Below are 22,480 nucleotides of genomic sequence, written 5' to 3'. Positions count from 1 at the left end.
TAGTTTACAAGCAGCTTCTTTCCATCTTTCTTGAGATTGGCACAGCAATTTTGTGGGTACCCAGATACAGTGTCGGTGGTCTTCTGAACTTCTTCCCAATCTGAACGCTTTTCTTTTGTTCTCTTCTAGCTATTTCCAGCTGAGTCCCTCCTTCTCTGGCAATAATAAGTAAGCTCCAAAGTTTGCCCTGTTTAAAGGAACAGTCTCATACTACAAGCCACTGTCCTTGGAAACAGGATACTCTTGATTAGGAAGAGTGAATTCAGGTCTCATAGTGTTAAAACAAGACTTCAGAGAAAAAAAAGATAGTCGTCAAATCCAATCACCACTGCCCATAAGCCCCTTCTCAGGCAACAGGACAAGGTCTGCAGTACCTATTGACAGACCATCTATTGTTAGTAGATAATTGTTTCTAGGGGATTGTGGTCACCCTTGCTCCTCATCTACCCCACCCCACATGAAAAATCAAAACAGCCACTCTCAATAGTAATTTCCTTCCTTGGAGAGCACAATTGTGGCAGTGCCCAGGTAAGGTGCCCAGTTAAGAGGGCAACCGGGGGCTGAAATCCAGCTTATTCTTGGCTCTCTGAGCCATGTGTCCTGCTATAGGATTGTATCTGTTCAGTAAAAGGACATTTTTCTTAGCACAAAGGTGCCTGACCCTGTGCCCACAGGGCTGAGTGTGCCCAGAAAGGCTGCCTTTTTCTAACTCATACAGATGTCATGTGGGCTGGCAGTGGCCTTGCTGGAGAATAGTGCCAATGGTGGTATATGTGGAGGGGGAAGGAATTCTACGCTGGAAGACACTGTCTTTTTCCCCTAGATGCTGACTCAACACTCATCTGGTTCCCTCAAAATGCATTAGGTTTTTCATAATTTATCTACTGCCTTGTCCTCGCCCTGTACAGCTTCTGGGAGGCCAGAATATGAACAGGAGCCAAATATGAATCCAATGAGCCTTTTGTCTTCCTGTTGCTTTATAGAGTTTTTGGTAGGGGATTGTATTGCTTCATCTGAATACTGCTGGTTTTGTTTTGCTGATCCTTCCTCCCTCGTTTTTCATTCATGTTTTTAGTTTCTGAAATAGAGTAGTTTTATGATCTGGCTGCATACTACCATGCTACTTCCAGCCTCTCCTTGATTTAAACATGGTCTCTCTGTGCTGCTATAACTGGGTAGTCAAACCGTGTTGACTTCTCTGCTTTTATACGCCATCTATTTAATATGCATGCTCATGAAGGGCAACAAGCACGTCTGAACCTACTCTTTATAGAGTTGTGGCAAAAAGCTAAATTTATTCAGGTGTCCTATAAATGTTGTTTCGTGTCCATAAGGTACCGTAAGTTTATCACATATTGAAGATGACATCAAGATGATCCCACACTCTGATTTTTTTAGATTGAAATATGACTTTTTCAGACTTAAATAAAATATAAGGAAATCTGGAAAACACCATGTTTCTTAAAATGATAGCTCTGGAAATGTAGTTGAATTTGATATTTAGTCAGGAGTTTCCAACAGACGTTGCTTGTACAATAAACTTACACAGTGAATCTGCCATTGTGATAGAGGAAGTTTTAAATCAGATTTAAATCTTGTCATGCCTGGATAAATGTGCTAATATTTTCAGTCAGTCCCTAGTACAGCTGTTAAAATATTTTAGCTCTGTAGGCCAAATGGGACTTTTAAAATTCATATGAGTTCTGTGTTCTAATTCTTATTATGTTCTGCTTTCCTAGTTGGAAAACAGACATTGGCTTCTGTAGAGGTGTACATCAAGGTTTACACATCTTTCAGTACACTAAATTTTGAATCTCATCAAAACACAAAGTTGGTACGTATGTCACAGATCCTGAATGCCTTAGCAGCATGGGAAAACCAGAATCCTGCATATACAGCATTTAAGCAGCAAACTAAAACTCAGGCAGGAAATATATTGGCATTTGATGTTTGATTTCAATAAAGGCAGTGACAGGTTTCTGGCAATTTTGCCTAGCTTATCAGACTTCTTAAAAATTCTTAAAAATACAACATAGTTTACTTTCCTCTAGATTTCAGCAAATACTAAATATTTCAAGGGCTTTTTTTTTCTTTCTATTTCCAGTTTCTCCAGCTATGAAGCATCAGTCTTCAATTCTCCATGGGCTTCAAGTTTAAGTTTTTTTAATGCTTGTTTTGGAAACTAGGTTCATTACCATGTTTTCATAAACTCTCTTAATTTATCAAGTAATTGTCTTCTTTGTCATATCCCTCTCCTTAAGATGTTCTATAAGGTCAGATTTTTTACCTCATTCTTCCCATGTTTGCCAACCAGTTTGTGTATGATTTCTTATGTAAGATCCAGGCAGTATACCTCAAAGTTATGAGAAATGTGCTTCACTCTGCAGATTTTTCCATGCGCTCACAGAACCATGTATTTGATATCAATTTGACTTGTTACTAAAGCCACTTGTCCTATGCTTCTTAGATCCTTTCAAGACTATGGAATGGGCTGCCTCCTTTATGTAACAAGTTTGACTTCTTAGGTGAAACTCCATAATAAGTGGATATCTTCATATTATGGTGATACTCTATAATAAGACTGGTCAGAAAAATGACTCTCCTTTGGTCCATGGCTCAAACTAATGGGCTGTACTGTAACACTCAGTAAGGATTCATAAAACCTAAACATTTAATCCATTTTCTATTTTTCTTAAAGTCTGCTTAAGTGAATTTCATAGCAAAATATGTGTAAGAGTAGATACCACAGATTTTCTTCCACTCTATCTACAGATCAATTAAGCTGAAAATATTCAGGAGTAATAGACTTAATATTGTGAACAGGAGAATAAAAAGTGTGTCCAGATATACTCATTAATTCAGGTAAAAAACATAATGATTTTCAATTTTGTTTTTATTAGTACAAACTAGGTTAATAGTCCATACTTCTGAACAATCTTACACGTGCCATATTTTTAGTAAGAGCTCAAAGAAAATGTTTGATCAGGTATAGATTACACTGTATTTTAGCCCAACCCCTAAGGTCAGCAAAAATACAAAGCCAGAGTCATGTTTACAAGGTAAAAATTGTACAACAGCTCTGTATACTAAAATATTACCAACAACACAGTATCTGAAAATCAAAACATTAGCTGGCAGATTTGTTTTTATGATTTTAATATTTTTTTCTAGTATGACAATGCCACTAAGTTAAGTTCACCATTCTTTCTCTATCTTCTCATTTCCTGTATGCACTTCTAACTGGCAAATTCATTTTAATAGCAGTAAGTTGGGAATTTATTCCAAAGAACAAAGATTCATTTCGATGAGTTATTTGATCATAAAACATGCAATGGTGAACTTTTAATTCATTAGCCATTTCTATTGTTCAGTAAAGATTATTATAGTTGGCATAATAATCATGAGAAATTTTTTCCACCTAGTTAAAGCATTTCTTACCATTAGATTGACTATGGCATGCAAGAGGTCCAGTAACTGCCAAGGGTATGCCAACCACCTCAGCAACAAAATCAATCCATACATAAATGGCAGCCTGAACTAAGCTTCAACACAAAACTTAACACACTGATAGAAAATGTGTCTCAATTGAGCCTCTCACACCTTCCTCACTAACTAACCAGACATGGGTCATCGTTGCTTGGTTTGACTTCTCCTTCTAGCAGCAAATTCATCACAACCTTTGTCAAATAGCTGCATGTTCCTCTTTTTCCCAGTGGGGGAGTGTTATAAAAGGAAGTCATGTCATCCTACAAAGGAAAACAGTAAGCGAGTTGTTTGATTTTTGTTTGTAAAGAGTTGACAGGTAAAATCAGTGTCAGCCTAGGGGGAAAAATAAATTCGCAGAAAGATTTCCTCATGGAAAATAGAACCTTCTTGAGGTTTTCTTTCATTTTCCTAAGGCATCTTCTCAGCATATAAAACAAAGACAGACATTTTTAGTATTCTCCTCTTTGCTGATAATTTTTATTTACTTAGGGAACCTTTTTAAGATGAGCATAAAATATTAAACAGAGAGCCTGGAAGGGACTATATTAGATAGTATACACAGCACCAATGTAGCCTGTTATGTATTCCCATCCTCCCCAGAATTTAATTTTATAGCCTTCTGGAATCTATGGCTCCTCTCTGGTAAAACACATTTTAACTGCTAACTATATAAAGGAAATTGATATCTTCCCAAGTTTTCTTTTTAGTCAGAGCTTCATAGCTGAACTGACTAGTAATTAACTAAAAAGCACCACTAATTTCTCGAGTAAGTCAGACTTCTCCCTGCTCCTCAAGTACTCCATTTTGCACTCTATAAATCTGTTTTGTAAGTTAAACGGTAAGAGATTAGGGATATTTTGAAGAGTTGAGACAATTAAAAAAAAAAAAGCTTTTTTCTCTACTTACTTGTTTTTCAACTTCCTTTAGTCGACTCTCATCTTTTTGAAATTCATGAAATGCTTCTTTTACCAGTTTGTCTAGATCTACTTTGTCTTGAAATTCTAGCTCAGGGTTTCTTTCCAGTACAATGGATACAACCATTAGTAACTAGAAGAGACAGACGTTGAAAGCCAATTATATGAACCATAAAAGCAACACAGTCTGGACATGCTTTCATTCTTTACTCAGATTGATGGATGACCCTTGAATTCTAAAGTGTGTTCTATACAATGATTGACTATGATCATTGTGAATGGAATCTTTCTAATCTTGCAAATTAGTAGGACAAGTTCTGTTTGGAAACCACACATTTTTTCATTGTGTATATCTTTGTAGCTGTGCAGAAATGTTTTAGGTCACTTAAATGAAATAAGAAAAATGGTTTCCCAGTCCTGTCAACAGTACACTGTGCTCTATTTGCCCAAGGTGTCTGAACTTCCTGGCCTTTGGGCATTAATCCTTGTTGGCAAGACACCAAAACCAGTGTCCAGTGGAGCATAGCCTGCCCTACGAGAGGTGGTAGGCAACAAAGCTAAAGAAGGCAGGTGAGTTCAGTGGAGACTCCGGATCTAGGCTCATGATCAAATGACTTGGAACCCAGGACTCCAAAATGAGTATAATTCTGCGACATTATAGTGTTTCTCAGGTAATGGTTATGTTTTAAAAAATACACCTAGCCCTGATCTCTTTACGGTCTGAGTACTACTTGGTCTGCATATCTTAGTTTAATGCATCATCCTATTGTTTGGCTATCTCATACATTTGACCTAGGTAGTAACTTCTACTTTAGATGACAAACTGCTGTACACAAAGATTGTGTCTGAGTATACAATGCTTGGTAAAGACTTAACCGACGATAATTAACTCCTTCTTTGTACATGAAACAGGAAAAAAGACTTCATAATTCCCAGTCTGGAAATCTTCCTGACTGTACTCTCTCTAAATGCTTCCAAAACAGAACATGAAAAAAACAAAGGAAACACTTCCAGAAAAAATACAGGTGTCACAACATGGGAGACGTTGGAAATGGCTTTAGCCAGGAGAATTGAAGTTTTGCTCTAGTTCTAAGAAAAATTTCTTCTGCAAGGGGACCCTCACTTGGTCAACAAGAAGGACCTCCATGTTCATTGTAGGTCCTAAATGATGGGCACTAGACACTGAATGGCTAACAGCTAAGAAAGGCATTCACCCTTCCAATAATCCCATCTCTTCCTAACCCCAGGCTGCCTCATTCCCACATGCTATGTAACTGGCTGATATTGTCTCTAAATCCTGGCACAGCTAAGGTACGACTGAATCTCACTCAACTCTGACTGGATTTCAGGTGCCAGATCCAGCACTTACTGAGAGCTTCTGCCTCACCCAAACATATTACCCATCTACAAGAAGCACAGTCTGATGGAGTCATCCCCAAGGAAAGAGAAAAAGTGAAGATGTACTACATGTTAAATCCATTCATTATGGGGATTCTCTCCATATTTGGCATAATGTTTTAAAATGGCAAAAGAGCACGGGTATACACCATGCATGTATGTGTATATTTTAGCATTTAACTTTATATAAAATGATACAGCACAAAATTACATGTCTTCTCTAGAGGTTCAGAGAGGTGTTTGGAATGATGCCCCTCAAAATATCAACACTGATGATCTATTGCTAGTGGGTATGGAGAAATTTTTCAGCTTTCTTTTCTATAATTTTCTAAACTATTAAAATTTTCTACAATAGTCATGTGTTATTTCTATAAATAGAAAAAAAGGAAATTAAAACAAACAGGAAAAAGCCACTTGCTCTGTTTTTCAAGTTAATGCACATTAATGCACTTGCCACTGAGGGGTAACTGAAAAAGCTGGGCAGTCTTTCCACACTGAAGGATTTAAGATGTTTGAATTATTTATGCACCTTGGCTTGGGTCAAGGATGGCTATATTGTCTAAGACTCAACTAGAGGAGATCCAGGTTGGGTAAAGAGTGGAATTCCTGGTCTCCCTTGAGAAATGTGCTTTGTGTTAGTGTTCAGAGAACAGACAGAAAGCACTTTTGAAACAATCTGCATTTCTAGATACAAACCTCCACAACAATCTGTCTGTACTTTGGCTGGTCAATATTTCCCAACATGTCTTCAACAAGGAGAGAGAAATTCATCTCATACATGGTCATATCTGACAGGGTTGGTTGCTGAAAAAAATAACCCAATATTAACATGCTGCATTGTTATACTGTGGTTCCCACTTAATAGAGGAATTTCATTTTCTAATCAATAACCTTTTTCAGGTTTTATAAAACCTTAGGGAGCATTTTCAGCAATATGACTGGATTTTATATATGTCAAACTACTGAAGCCAACCAGCTGACTATTGTGATATATTAAACCTCCTGTTTTTAGTAGTTATCTTCACTATACAAATGTTAAGGAAAAGAGACTATATTGGAAATCCACTTCAACACACAAAAGGAACAGCGAAAAATTGAGACAACAAATAGAGTACATATTGCTTTCAGAATTAACACAAGAAGTTATGCTTGCTGTCAGACTTTAGCATGTAAGTCACTTGATATTGAATTTACATCATTTCTGTGGCAGGTCCTTTCTGAGCTGGCAGCATAAAAAATGCATACAAATAAGCAAAAAGCAACAAAAAAAATACTGCATGTAGAAATGGCAAGAAAACACAGGAAAAAAAGCAAAACTAAAATAATTTACTCTACCTTTTCTACTTTATTTAAGACAAGAGTACTGCATAGTCTTTTCACAAACATTTTCACAAACCAAATGAAAGCAGCTAATAAACTCAAATTCAAATGCAAATGCAAACCTGGACATGATGGCTAAGCCTCAAAGGATTGAAGACTCTAAATCTTAGGTTTGAATGGTGGAAAGCAGATGGAGTCACCAGACTTATTACCAGAGATGCAGAAATGTGAGTCATATTTATTTGCTTCCACCTCAATGATGACTTACAGTGAACTTAATCATAGCCTTAGAACAATGTGTATCTACTTACTATTCTTTTTTTTTTAAAGATTTTATTTATTTATTTGACAGAGAGAAATCACAAGTAGATGGAGAGGCAGGCAGAGAGAGAGAGAGAGAGGGAAGCAGGCTCCCCGCTGAGCAGAGAGCCCGATGCGGGACTCGATCCCAGGACCCTGAGATCATGACCTGAGCCAAAGGCAGCGGCTTAACCCACTGAGCCACCCAGGCGCCCTCTACTTACTATTCTTAATGGGACCCAGCAGGAATGTCCCCTTGAAATCAAAAGACAGCAAACTAGTTCAACCTCTATAATTTGATATGGTCCAGCTATTGTATTCTATATTCAGTTCAATCTAACATATTATTAATGTTTACAGGCAGTATCTAGTTTGGGGAAAGTGAGCCCAGTTGCTAAACACAGTAATTATAATTCTTTAGATGTCTAGCAATGGGATTAGTAGGGCTACAGAAAGAAAGAAAAACCCTGTCATGGTTTCATATCAATCTCCTTTTAAGAGATCTCATTTGAAAAGTCAACCTGGCTATTGTGCAACTATGATAAACCTAGAGAAGGGACATCAAGCTTGCTATACTTCCCACTCTATGGAAGATTGTGGGGTAGGCCATATAGCAGAGAAGTTAAGACAAAAGACAAGTCAAATTACCAGGGATAGGGTAGGGGATATGTGTCACACTCAGGGTCAATTACTTCCTAGATGTATGACCTTGGGAAAATCACTTAGCTATGCCTCAGTTTCCTCATCTGTCAAGTGGGAATAATAAAGTACCCACCTCAAAAGAACATTTTATGAGGATTAAAGGAGCACTTAGAAAAGTGCCTGGCATGTAAGAATACTTAACATGCATCTACTGTTATTTTTGTTAGCAAAGAGAGGATACAAAATGTAAGTGGCCTGGGCAATCACACAATTAAATGAAAATCTGGTAGCTATTAGCAGGGCCTGGGGAAGAAGCTAACAAAAGGTTGCCATAGTCCACTGTGTGCAGACATGAGGCTTAGCATACGCAGAGTAGGAATAATGGAGGCCTGTACTATGCTCACAGGAGATGTGCTGCCTCATACGAGGGTCACAGAGCATGTGGGAGAGGAAAGGAGCCCCTATATTCATAGCCAAATACAAGCACTCAACAATTTGTGACCAGTATAAAGAATAATTTTAACAGTTCTTATTCATTTTTAAAAATAAATAATAGATTTATCTAGTTCAATTTTGAATGGCTAAAAAAGGTTTTCAGTGAAAAGCCCACCCTGTGCCCTCAAACCACAGGTCTCTTCCCCAAGGCAAAGAAAAGAATGCTACCAGTGTCTTATGGGTCCTTCCAGAAATACTGTGTACATATAAACAAAATAGGTATGGGTATGTGTATTTAAGAATACTATATTCGAATAAGTAACTTCATCAAAAGTAATTTGGTTGACATTTCAACACAAAAAACAAATACAGTATTCCATTTCCAAAAGGCCTGGTTATTCTTGTTTGTGTATAAGCAGAATGAGTTAGATGTCAGTATTAAATAAAATAACCAAATCAAAGAAGCAAGCCAGTTTATATAACTTGGGAAGCCCTCTGAAGGAGGGAGCCCTAATTCATTTGGATCAAAGCTCAGTTTATATCTTGAGTAAATTAAGTGATTTTCTATGATCTAAAAAGTCATTACAATTTTTACATTCACCAAAATTCAGTCATTTTCCTTTCCACAGCATTACTAAGCCACTTTGTTTTGTTGTTGTTGTTGTTGTTGTTGTTTGGTCTGATTCGGTTCTGTCTTTTGAATGTATGTTTTATTCTTTGTGAGGTTCTCCAGCACTGGCTCACTACCACTTGGTGGTAGAGGAACCCCAGCACTCATAGTTATGCCAACATAAGAAAGCCTAACTTTCACTAATAAATAAACAAAAGAAGGACAGCTGCTTGGCAAAAGGTTTAGACATATGGTTCTTTTAAACACAGAGCTTCCCTGAAACATATGAAATATAATAATACAAAAAATATTTTTAAAATTTTTATTATGTTAGTCACCATACAGTACATCATTAGTTTTTTTTTTTTTATTAAATACAACTTTTAAGCAAAGTATCCATTTTGCTTAATGGAAATGGAAAAAGCAAGGCTTTTGTATAGAGGGGCACTAAAATTAAAAAATTAAAATAATTCGGACTGGGGGGAAAATTTCTAGCCCAATTGATTAGGTATCTTATTTTTTAGTAGTTCTTCCCTTCAGGTATCTTGATACCCTTCCTCTAAATACTCTTAGAAAATGGAATAAAGAGAAAGGTTATTGGCAATGGAGAGGGGGAAAGAATTTCCTACTGCCTTAAGTACCCTTAAATGACACAAATACAGTGGGGCTATACCTGTGGCAAATGCTTCCCAGCTACAATGATACCATTGGGCGTGCGCTCCAGGATCTGCCATACTCGGTCATAGAACCCAGCAGGAGTTCTATTCAAAGACCCATCAATCTGACGCCTGTTCAGCCAACATCTGTAGACCAAAAGAAAATGCCTCAGAGCTGAAGAGCAAGGTTGTTCTCATAGAGAGTAGAACTTTCAATACAGATAAATTGTTTCAATAGGGTGAGCAACAAAAACCAAAGTCCATCAATGATGCATACCTACCATGTGTTACAGGGGTTACTAAATATTTCATAGTGAAAACAGAGCTTGCAGGAAAGGAGAAAATCACCAAGATTTTAAAAATTCAATAGGCAAAACAATATTCTCTAGTAAGTTATAAGGTTGCTCACTATGTGATCAAAGGACTTCCTAATATGCAAAGAAGCTCCATTTAAAAACACAGAAGCAAAATAAATAAATAAACAAAAATAAAAATAAAAAATAAAAAAAAACACAGAAGCAGCCAATTTCAAAATAATTTCATGTGGTCCTTACATACAATAAAATATAAACTTCATGAAAGCATGGATATTGTAAGGTTTGATTACTCCTATACACTCTTCCAGAAAGATGCTTATAAGTAATGAAGGTTCAAAAAAGTATTATGTACCTAATGAAATGACCTTGTTTTAAACCTTATACCTAAAACCTTCGATTTATTTTTCTATTCAAATATGGCCAAAGTACTAGTGCTGAAAAATCATCTATATGATCTTACATGTTATAATAATCATACCATAGTGAGAAGTCAAAATTCTAGATCTTTTATTTTCATGGATTAAGTATTACATACATCTTAAAGATATAATACTCCTTCATAAACTGCTAAAGATGCAGAATTTGCATAATTTGAAAAGAATACACAAACAAAATAGCAGTATATTCTTCCAAAAGCTATAGATAGGAACAAATATGTATTTTTTATACTGGATATTGCAACAAGTACTGAATGAAATATGCCATCAACCACAAGGTAAGCATGTGACCAACAGTATTTCTAGGTAGGAAAATAGCTATGCAGGAGACAGTATAATGAAAAAAGACATTTTTGTTCCGATAAAAGAGGACCAATTAAGTTTTAAAACTGCATAAATGAGTGAGGTATCCTTTTTGGATGCTGGGTTTTAATTTGTTTTGTTTTTTTGGTTGTTGTTTTTGGTTTTGTTTGTTTTGGTTTTGTCGTTGTTGTAATTGTTTTTGGTAGACCCAGTCTTGTGTGGCTAGGTTCAGTGCTACACCAAAAAGAAGAAGGCCGAAGGGGTAGGGGTATTCTCAGTGATGTTTTACTTTGGATAATGAGGGTGTAAAACTGAATACCCAGTACTCTGTTTTTGACTTTTTTCCTATTCCCTTTGCTTGGCAATAAGAAAAAAAAATATGTTTTCAGAGTTCTATAAAGTCATGGTTAGTATTATAAAAGGGAAAAGTTTGCTTAGAACAACAAAGAAAGTAGAAATACATGAAAACTCACAATGGAGATGCATTATTTTTGAGGACCTCTCTTTATTTTTTGGCTTTTTATTTTAAAAAATTTTAGACTTAGAAGTCAAAACAATAATTCATGAAGCTCCCATATACTCAGCTTCTCCTACTTCTGTTATCTTACATAAAAATACTCGAAACCAGGAAATGAATGCTGACACAATATTATTAGTTATGGACCTTATTCACATTATGTCATTTTACCACTAATGTCCTTGTTTGGGTTGTGGGTGCAATCCAGGACCCCACACTGCATCTGGTTTCCAAGACTCCTTAGGTAGGCTCTTCCAATCTGTGACCGTTCCTCAATCTTCTTTCATCTCCCATGAATTTAACATTTTGGACATGTCAGTTATTTTGCAGAATGCACCTCAGTTTGGCTTTATCTGATGTTTTCTCATGATTAGACTTAGATTGTGCATTTTTGGCAAGAATACCCAGAAGTGATTGTGCCTTTTGGTATATCATATTAGAGAGTACATGATACTGATGTGTCTGTCTTATTCCTGGGATGCTAACCTTGATCATTTGATTAAGGTGGAGTCTACTGGGTTCCCTCATTATAAAGTTACTATTTTTCCTTTTGCAATGAAAAAGTATCTTGAGTGAAATACTTTTGAATTAAGCAAATTTTTCATATCTCCTCATATTTCCATCCACTAAATTTAGCATCCATGATGGTTCTTGCCTGCAACAATTGTTACTACTGTATTTCTCTAATGGTGACTTCCCTTTTCAATCATTCCATCTACACTTGCTAAATGTTTGTCATACTGTCTAACTTTTGCCAGTCTGTCTGATAGATGAGAAATGGTATTCCAACATGTTTTAATTTACATTTCTCTAATTATGAGTTAGTTTAAGAATCTTTTCAATCTAAGGTCTGTTTTTTTATGCTTTAAATAAATAGATTAGTCATATTTTTCTCTTGGGTTTTTGGTTCTTTGTCTCTGAGTTTTTAAGAATTCTTGGATAGTAGCCCTTTATAACCCATGTTTTGTTCCAGTTTCTCAGCTGTCTTCTGAGATTATCTATTTTCTGCCATGCAAAATGATGTTTTAAATTTTAAATGTTTTAAATTTTTATATAGTCTTATTAATCTTTTAATACCCCTAGAGTTGAGCCCTAGTTAGAAAGCTTTTGTCATACTGACAAAAAACCATACTGCTGGTGTGGTTCCATTTTTTACATTTAGATAGCTAATCTATTTGTGGGGTTTATTTTTATGTACAGTATAAAGTATGGATTTGACTTTATCTTTTCCTAAATGGCTATCCAGTTGTCCCACCACTATTTATAAATAATCTTCACCCTTAACCCAGTGACATGAGATGTCACCTCTATCACACATTAACTTTCCATATGGGTTGAAGGTCTATTTCTGGATTTTCCATTCTGTTCAGCTGGCCTATTTATGTGTTCATGTGCATCACACTTTTTATCACAGAGGCTCTATAGTACATTTCATTGTCGGTTAGGGCAAGTCCTTCTTTTATGCTGTTCCAGTTATTCTTGCATGTTTGCTTCTCCATATGAAGTTTAGTATTAACTTGTCTAACTCCATAAACAACTTGTTGGAATTTTTTTGCTACTGTATTACATTTATAACTGATATCATTTTTTAAATTAATATATAATGTATTATTTGTTTCAGGGATATGGGTCTATGATTCATTGGTCTTACACAATTCATGGCTGGCACTCACCATAGTACATACTCTCCCCGATGTCCATCACCCAGCCACCCCAATCCTCCCTTCCCCTTCCCTCCAGTAGCCCTCAGTTTGTTTACTGAGATTAAGGGTCTTTTATGGTTTGTCTCATTCTCTGCTTTTGTCTTGTTTCATTTTCCCCTCCCTTCCCCTATGATACTCTGTCTTGCTTTTAAAATTCCTCATATCAGTGAGATCATATGATAATTGCCTTTCTCTCATGGACTTACTTCACTTAGTATGACACCCTCTAGTTCAATCCACATTGTTGCAAAGGGCAAGAATTCATTTTTGATGGCTACATATTATTCCAGTGTGTGTGTATATGCATCATATATTCTTCATCCATTCATCTGTTGATGGACATCTAGGCTCTTTCCATAGCTTGGCTATTGTAGACATTATTGCTATAAACATTGGGGTGCATGTGCCCCTTTGGATCACTGTATTTGTATTTTCAGGGTAAATACCCAGTAGTGCAATTGCTGACTCATAGGGTAGCACTATTTTTAACTTTTTGAGGAACCTCCATACAGCTTTCCAGAGGGGCTGTACCAGCTTGCATTCCCACTGTGTAAGAGTGTTCCCCTTTCTCCGCATCTCGCCAACATCTGTCATATCCTGACTTGTTAATTTTAGCCATTCTGACTGGTGTGAGGTGGTATCTCATTGTGGTTTTATTTGTATTTCCCTGATGCCTAGGAATGTTGAGCACTTTTTCATGTGTCTGTTGGCCTTTTAGATGTCTTCTTTGCAGAACTGTCTGTTCATTTCTTCTGCCCATTTTGTGTCTGGATTATTTATTCTTTGGGTGTTAAACAAATTCTTTTTAGATTCTGGATACTAGCCCTTTATCTCATATGTCATTTGCAAATATATTTAGATATTTTTTGTTAGTTGCTCTCAGTTTTGTTGACTGTTTCCTTTGCTGTGCAAAAGCTTTTTCTTTTTTCTTTTTTTTTTTTTTTATCATGATGAAGTCCCAATAGTGCTTTTTTTTGCCTTTTCTTCCCTTGCTTTTGGTGATGTTTCTACGAAGAAGTTGTTGCAACTGAGGTCAAAGAGGTTGCTGCCTGTGTTCTCCTCAAGGATGTGGATGGATTCCTGTCTCATATTGAGGTCTTTCATCCATTTTGAGTCTATTTTTATGTGTGGTGTAAGGAAGTGGTCCAGTTCATTCTTCTGCATGTGGCTGTTCATTTTTTTTTCTTAATTTTTTATTTTTTATAAACATATATTTTTATCCCCAGGGGTACAGGTCTGTGAATCACCAGGTTTACACACTTCACAGCACTCACCAAAGCACATACCCTCCCCAATGTCCATAATCCCACCCCCTTCTCCCAGTGGCTGTTCATTTTTCCCCAACACCATTTGTTGAAGAGACTATCTTTTTTCCATTGGACATTCTTTCCTGCCTTGTCGAAGATTAATTGACCATAGAGTTGAGGGTCTATTTCTGGTCTCTCTATTCTTTTCCATTGCTCTATGTGTCTGTTTTTGTGCCATATTTGATGATTACAGCTTTGTAATAGAGCTTGAAGTCTGAATTGTAATGCCACTAACTTCGGCTTTCTTTTTCAAGCTATTTTTTTTTTCTAGCTATTTGGGGTCTTTTCTGGTTCCAAATAAATTTTAGGATTATTTGTTCCATTTCTTTGAAAAATATTCTTGGTATTTTGGTAGAGATTGCATTAAATGTGTAGATTGCTTTAGGTAGAATAGACATTTTCACAGTATTTGTTCTTCTAATCCATGAGCATAGAATATTTTTCCATTTCTTTGTATCTTCCTCAATTTCTTTCATGAGTACTTTATAGTTTTCTGAGTACAGATTCTTTGCCTCTTTGGTTAGGTTTATTCCTAGGTATCTTACGGTTTTGGGTGCAATTGTAAATGGGATTGACTCTTTAATTACTCTTTCTTCTGTCATGCTGTTGGTGTATAAAATGCAACTGATTTCTGTGCATTGATTTTATATCCTGACACTTTACTGAATTCTTGTATGAGTTCTAGCATTTTTGGAGTGGAGTCTTTTAGGTTTTCCACATAAAGTATCATATCATCTGCAAAGCGTAAGAGCTTGACTTCTTCTTTGCCAACTGTGATGCCTTTAATTTCTATCCTATGTTGAATAGGAGTGGTGATAGTGGACATCCCTGCTGTGTTCCTGACCTTAGGGGAAAAACTCTCTGCTTTTCCCCATTGAGAATGATATTTACTGTGGGTTTTTCATAGATAGCTTTGATGACATTGAGGTATGTACCCTCTATCCCTACACTTTGAAGAGTTTTGATCAAGAAAGGATGCTGTACTTTGTCAAATGCTTTTTCAGCATCTATTGAGAGTATCATATGGTTCTTGTTCTCTCTTTTACTAATGTATTGTATCACATTGATTGATTTGCAGATGTTGAACCAATCTTGCAGCCCAGGAATAAATACCACTTTGTCATGGTGAATAATACTTTTAATGTATGGTTGGGTCCTATTGGCTAGTATTTTGACAAGAATTTTTTTTATCTGTGTTCATCAAGGATATTGTTCTGTAATTCTCCTTTTAATTGGTGTCTTTGGTTTTGGGATCAAAGTAATGCTGGCCTCATAAAATGAGTTTGGATGTTTTCCTTCCATTTCTATTTTTTTGGAACAGTTTCAAGAGAATGGGTAGATACTAATTCTTCTTTAAATGCTTGGTAGAATTCCCCTGAGAAGCCATTGGGCCCTGAGCTCTGGTTTGTTGGGAGATTTCTGATGACTGCTTCAATTTCCTTACTGGTTATGGGTCTGTTTAGGTTTTCTATTTCTTCCTAGTTCTGTTTCAGGAGTTTATACCTCTCTGTAATGCATTCACTTCTTCCAGATTGTCTAATTTGCTGGCATATACTTGCTCATAATGTGTTCTTATAATTGTTTGCATTTCTTTGGTGTTGGTTGTGATCTCTCCTCTTTCATTCATGACTTTATTAATTTGGGTCATTTCTCTTTTGTTTTCAATAAGTCTTGTCAGGGGTTTATCAATCTTACTAATGCTTTCAAAGAACCAGCTCCTAGTTTTGTTGATCTGCTCTTCTAATCTTTTGGTTTCTATTTCATTGATTTCTGCTCTGATCTTTATTATTTCTCTTCTCCTAATGGGTTTAGAATTTATTTGCTGTTCTTTTTCCAGCTCCTTTAGGTGTAGGGTTTATAACTGATATCTTTATAATGTTGTGTTTTCCTCTATAAGAACAAAGGTATCTTCCCATTTGCTCAGATCTTCTTTTGTTGAAGACTTCTTTTCTAAGGATATAAATACCACCTTAGAAAATATCAGGCATACAAATAGTGCTAATAAATGCTTGCCTAAATAATTATATTAAATCTCTTTCTATAATAAAATATTCTTCAATTTGATGCATTTGACAAGTATTTGTTTTGCTCTTATTCTAAGCTTAGCACAACTTATGGCTATGAAATGGTTTAGCCCTGAATAAGTTTTTAGTTTACTTAGGGAGACAGTCACAGGTAACTTATTCAAATAACATTACCAAACTCATATTTTTATCCCAAAATGTTGAGAGGAGATGGTAAGTACTACAAAGATTCAGAAAGGAAATTGATCAACACAGTATGAAGTTTTACATTCTATAGAAAATAATAAAAATTAAGAAACACTGATAAACTATACCTGAAAAGAGTAAAAAATTAAAATCAACACAAAATCATAAGTGAAGATAGACATTTTGGTTAGTATCTTTGTATACACTATCTACCTCATAAGGTGACCTTTGATACTCTGCTGCATTTTATTTATTACCACCTTATTAATCTCTTATATATATATCAAAGTATAATGTTACTATAAATCCAGCGTGTCCTAGAGGTAACAACAGGTCTTCATTACCCTCCATTCTGTTGGGGCTGGAGAATATCCAACAGAAGTTGTTTAACTTCACTAGGTGACAGCTGATACAAGTCTCTGGCTGGCTTGTCTCCACCACGGATCTGTAATTCATACTCCATAGCATGGATGATCCACCTAAAACAAAACAGGAAAAGCATGAATCAATAGCTCTTGAAATAAAACCACCTGGTGCTTCTTACAGCAATACCCTTAACAGCACTGACCCATTGAAAGGTGAATGAAGAAAAAGCCATCTGAATTTTCTGAACCGTTGATATAATTACTTCCATCAAGATTATATGACATGATCAGATTCTTTAAAAAGACCCTTGCTCTTGCATGTGCAGTTAGGTAGTAAATCTGAAAACATGTAAGGACTTAGGTTCTTCTTAAATGAGATTCTACCAATTTGGTATGAAAGTATACAGTATATAATAGCTGCTACACTATTATTTTCCTAATACTAGAAATATGCAAAAAACAAGCAGGATAGAAATAATTCATTGGAATTGGAAATGGGCTGAGATATGCTATTACATAAATGTTCCTTTCCCAGGAATGGTAAGCACTTAACACCTATTTCTTTTACTTTGTAGTCATTCCCTTGCAATTGGAGGGGACAGAGGAGTATCTTCTTTTGAGATACAAGAACACAGTTAGTTATAACTCAATCATATGAGTATATTAGAGAATGTACTTTAACCAATAGATTTCAGAAGAATCTCCTTTACAGATATATTTTTTAAAAAAGATTTTATTTATTTATGTATTTATTTGACAGAGAGAGAGAGAGAGAGAGTGAGCACAAGCAGAGGGAGCAGCAGGCAGAGGGAGAGGGTGAAGCAGACTCCCCGCTGAGCAGGGAGCCCAATGCAGGACTCCATCCCAGGACCCTGGGATTGTGATCTGAGCAGAAGGCACACCCTTAACAAATGAGCCACCTAGGCATCCCTCCTTTACAGATATTTAAATGCTGTTCATGTACCTATTCTTAAAGAATCTATTCTTTAATAGATAAATGCTGTTCATAAGATAATTACTTTTATTGCAGAAGAAGCTTTAATGTCATTACTTAGGCAACTGGAGTACTACTTGTGTGCCTTGTATTTTCCAAGGTAAAATATTTAATTATCTTATATGTAAATTATTTCACTTTTTGATTTAAGAAGTTTTCAATAAGTATTTTTATACTTTCGTCTCATTTCTTTCATTTACTGCATTCTGAGGAAAGAACTGAGATAAACCAGTTATGCAAACCAAAGAAAACCATGGAAATAATACTGTGCCTTAGGGGACCAGAACTCTACACACCATTAGGAAAAGCTAGGGAATTAGTTTTACACAGCAGATTCCCAGGCTTTATCCTTAAATCCTTCGGTGAACACTGAATAACAAACAGAGATAGTTCGGCTCAGCAACTAGAAAGAATGTGCTTTCATTCACCCATGCTACTTTGTCTCCCAAAGGGAAGCTGTGTAGTCAAACCACTGGAAGAAACGTCTAGTTACAGCAGTGAAGATTTAAAGTGCCTAAGTGACTGCACTCAAATATGTCATTATCTTTGTCCTGATACACTTCGAAAGACAGCCCACAAGGCTATTGCAGGTACAGAGGATGAAAAAGTTGGGTGGAAATAGTCAAAAGATTAAAGTCCTTTCTGCCAAGGCTGCTTTGCAAAACAATACTGATGCATCCTCACAGGATACCTTTAATGTCTCTCAGAGGAAAAGAATAAGAAAACTGTGAAGCATTCCCAGTAGAGCCCAGGTGATATCAGCCTGGCATATGTCCCAGCCTGCTGGGCCAGCCCACAGGCCACAAAGCAAATGCCCCTATACTTTGACTGCTCGAATCTCACACCATCTGCTGAGGCAACTCTCAGTTCTTTTTCCTATCCTCTCACGTATTCTTTGTTGTTGTCATTTCTGGAAGATAGGAATTTAACTGAGATGCATGAGACATTTCTAAGGACAGAACATAATAATTTAAAATATATATTCTTACTAATATTTCTGTTGATAGTGCATAATAAATATTTAATAGTAGCTCACTGGTAAGAACAATAAAGATGACACAGCATTTGCAAACAAAAAAATAAACAAAACAACAGAACATGTGACTGAATTAAGAGTTACCATTTTTATTTCTCTAATAGGTTGAAAAGAAAAGCTGGACTAAAACTATGTTATCTTCATCCTCATTATTATGAACTGTATTTAGTCAAAATGTTATATCAGCTTAAAAGCCACAAGAATATAGTTACTTTGGATGCTGTGATGTTAAAGTTGCTTATGAAATTACCTGTTAAAATGACATTCAGTTATAATAAACTGCTCCATGGATCTCTCTTTAAATAAAATACTTTTTAATTTTACAAGTTATAATAGTCTTCTATTATTTTCTTTCTTTAATATTTCACATTTACATTTGAGGCAACTTTGTAAAAGAAAGAACATCAAATTAAAAATATGAAGACCTGCCTTTTGGTCTGAACAAGTCAATGGCATGAAAAGAAAAGTCTGGGTTAAGGGATCCTATTCTAGATTAAAAGTGATTGAAGAGACATAATAACAAGGCCCACACATGGCATTTGTTTGGGATCCCAATTTCTTTTTTTAAGTTATTTTGAGGACAACCACAAAAATGTGTATAAGAACTGGGTATTAGGTGATATTAAGGAATTATTGCTAATTTTGTTGGATGTGATAATGGTATTGTGATTACTGAGAAAACTTCCTTTTTAAGATATATATATACACCTACTTAAATATTGAGGATTAAAACAAAAAATGTCTGGAATTTGCTTTATAATCTATAGCCAAAAAAAAAAAAAAAAGAAGAAGAAGAAGAAGCAAGGCAAATGTAAATTGCTAACGATTGCCAATTGCCTATAGCCATTTAAATTATGGACATGTGGGGATTTTACTAAACATTTAGTCTATTTATGATGACAAGCAAAAATATAAGACAGGCTTAAATATCAATCCTGTCACTCACCAACTGTGTTCCACTGGCAAATTATTTTTCAAATGGGAATATTACTCGTTCTGCTCATTTTATGGAATTATTTTGAGGACTAAATAAGACAATATATGTTTAAAGCTTTTGAAATTATAGAGTCATGAAAAATGTTAGCAAACTCCTTTTATTTGACCTCTGATATTCAGGTTGGAGAAAGGTAATACAATTTTACACTGACGTCTTGGAGTTACTTAAGCAAGGGCCATATCCACTTAAGTTCAGGACGTGTCCCCTTCTAAAATAAATAACTTTAAAATTTAAAAAAAATTAACTTTCTAAAGTGCTCTAAAACTTGAATTATCAAAACTGACCATTATTTATCATAGTTACCTTTTCAAATCTTTAGTACCATAAATAAAGATAGTTGGAGATCTAAAAACTTCCCCTAGGGTTTTTTCCTTCTGTTCATAAGATCTCAGCAATTCTGTGAGCCAAATTATAGAAAACATTATACTCAACAGTCACCAAAGAAAGAAGGTGACTGTTTTTCATTCACTCTAGCACAAATTAATATAACTTATCAGCCAAATTATTAAAATACATTTATTCATTCAAAAATACTGGCCAAACTAAACTATTTAGCTTGAAATTCTTCAAAGGACTAAACAACAGCAAAAGTCTTAGACATAAACTACTATACAACAGTCAGAGACAGAAAATGTAAATTACCAAGTGAGAAACAAAGTTAAAAAATTCAAAGACATTTAATCCATTTTTAGACATTTAATCCATATAAAAGGGCATTAATTCCTTTGCATGAGAACATCTCATTTCTTACCCTCATTCCCGCTGACAAAGTCATCAAATCTGATTTGACATTACAATGTAGAAGCAGTTAATGCAAAATAGGGAAAGAAAAAGCAAGCAAGCAAATGTGGAAGGTCAAAAGAATGAAGGTTATCGTTGGACCACATCCGTATAGATTCAGTCTGTCTAAAGAACCAAGGACATGCTCTACTTGCCAATAAGCAAATGAGAGAGTGGCATATACACACAACTGACCAGAACAACCTTCATGTGTGCCAAGATTTGACTTGGGGACAATGAATTCTTCAGCACTACTGGAGAAGTATGATAAGGTAGATAGTATCCCTATATAGTCCTAGGGATAACATCATCCTTCTAAAAACTCTCTTGTTGTGAGGTTAGTAAACATATTCTGTATATATTGGTATTTTTCTTTCTAACATGCCCCAATCAAGGAGTGAAATATACTACAAAGTACATGGAAATCTGACATCACTGGTAAATGAGGACAGCTGACATTTTCTGAAAACATGCCTCTGATTCATAGCAAGACACATCTTTAAAAATAACCATTTTGAGCCAATCTGAAGATACTAAGAAGTGTCTGCCAAGTTTGCTGTTAAACAAGTGAATGTATAACTCTCTGCAAGCATTTATTAAGTCATATGAGAGGAGACGGGAAAATTGGACAGGAAGGCACTTGACTGATATTAATACAGAGAGGGTGATAATTTGATAAGGCAAACTGAGCTTCCTGTCCGGTAACTGGAGAACAATGACTCATTCGCTCTACCCCTGAAATCATCAGAGCAGAGGTAGGAGAGTTCCATCATCTCACTTCCTCACTTCATATAAAATGTCAAAAACAGAGACCTCTGAATGAGTATCAAGCCATGCTAATGAACTCAGACCTCTAATTACCTCCTCTTTCCTTTACTGCATAAGCAATGTTACAGTCTAGTAGCTATGACATCAATGGCCTTCTCTAAGCATCAGATGTGTGATCCACAGACCCAGTTGTGGGCATCAGAAGACAAGACATGTCTGAAGCATAATTGCTTACAGAGGATGTCCTGGCAGTATGAAAAGTGGAGATGAAAAAGGCTTGATAACATATATCCTCAGGGGTTATCTCCCACTAAAGCCTGACTGACAGACCTAGAGCAGAAAGCAGTTGATTGGAGGTCTTTACAGTAATGGGCCTGTCAGGAACTTGATCTATTTCAACATGAAAGCTGGAGCACAAATCAATAATGAGACAGCAAATCAAATCATTATCAGACTAGAATACCATTCCTGTGAGCAGGTTAATTTTGTTCACAGGAGTACCTGATAGCAGTAATGTTGAGAAACTGCACTGGCAGAATTAACCTTGGAAAAAAGAGAAAAGAAACATGGTAGTACTGATTTAAAGCAATGAGACAATGGGTGATGTAAATAAATGAATTTTAAAAACCCCAAAACCTCAGCGAGAAAGGTTAAAACAGAGAGATAAAAGTACATGTAGTGCAGAGGAATTCTGGATAAATGTACCATGACTAAAATAAATGTTTCTATTTCTTATGGGCATGCAACCTAGTGAATGTTGGCATTTCAGGCGGAAGACGGTGTTAGAAGCTGACTGAACTCTCAATCTCTTTATTCATAATCAACAAGAGAAACAATAGCAAAAAGTTAGATATGAATGAGTCTGAAATGCTTTAACCTTTAAGGAAGTAAAAAAAATGTATTTTCCATAACATTCCCCTTTTTAAAATCATGCTGGAATCACTATAATACAGAAAGGGGAGACTTAGAGAAGCAACAAGTTTAA

General features: G+C 35.7%; 1 protein-coding gene across 2 annotated transcripts in view; it reads right to left on the bottom strand.

The window, feature by feature from the left end:
- Nucleotides 1–2,875: 2,875 nt before the first annotated feature.
- Nucleotides 2,876–22,480, bottom strand: part of PHKB (phosphorylase kinase regulatory subunit beta) — a 242,624-nt gene continuing 223,019 nt past the window's right edge. For both annotated transcript variants that reach the window (XM_045076026.1, XM_004744118.3), the window contains exons 28-32: nt 16,900–17,034; nt 9,779–9,908; nt 6,495–6,602; nt 4,393–4,533; nt 2,876–3,746 (exon numbers count right to left, since the gene is read on the bottom strand). In XM_045076026.1, the coding sequence (XP_044931961.1) occupies nt 3,609–3,746; nt 4,393–4,533; nt 6,495–6,602; nt 9,779–9,908; nt 16,900–17,034 (652 nt within the window). In that variant the 3' untranslated portion in view covers nt 2,876–3,608. The remainder of the gene's footprint in view (nt 3,747–4,392; nt 4,534–6,494; nt 6,603–9,778; nt 9,909–16,899; nt 17,035–22,480) is intronic.

This window comes from Mustela putorius, unplaced genomic scaffold (assembly GCF_011764305.1).
Source record: "Mustela putorius furo isolate JIRA1106 unplaced genomic scaffold, ASM1176430v1.1 tig00000174_pilon_pilon_pilon, whole genome shotgun sequence".
NCBI classification, from domain to species: Eukaryota; Metazoa; Chordata; class Mammalia; order Carnivora; family Mustelidae; genus Mustela; species Mustela putorius.
The sequence above is the reverse complement of the archived record's forward strand: the minus strand, read 5'-3'. Positions and strand labels throughout refer to the sequence as shown.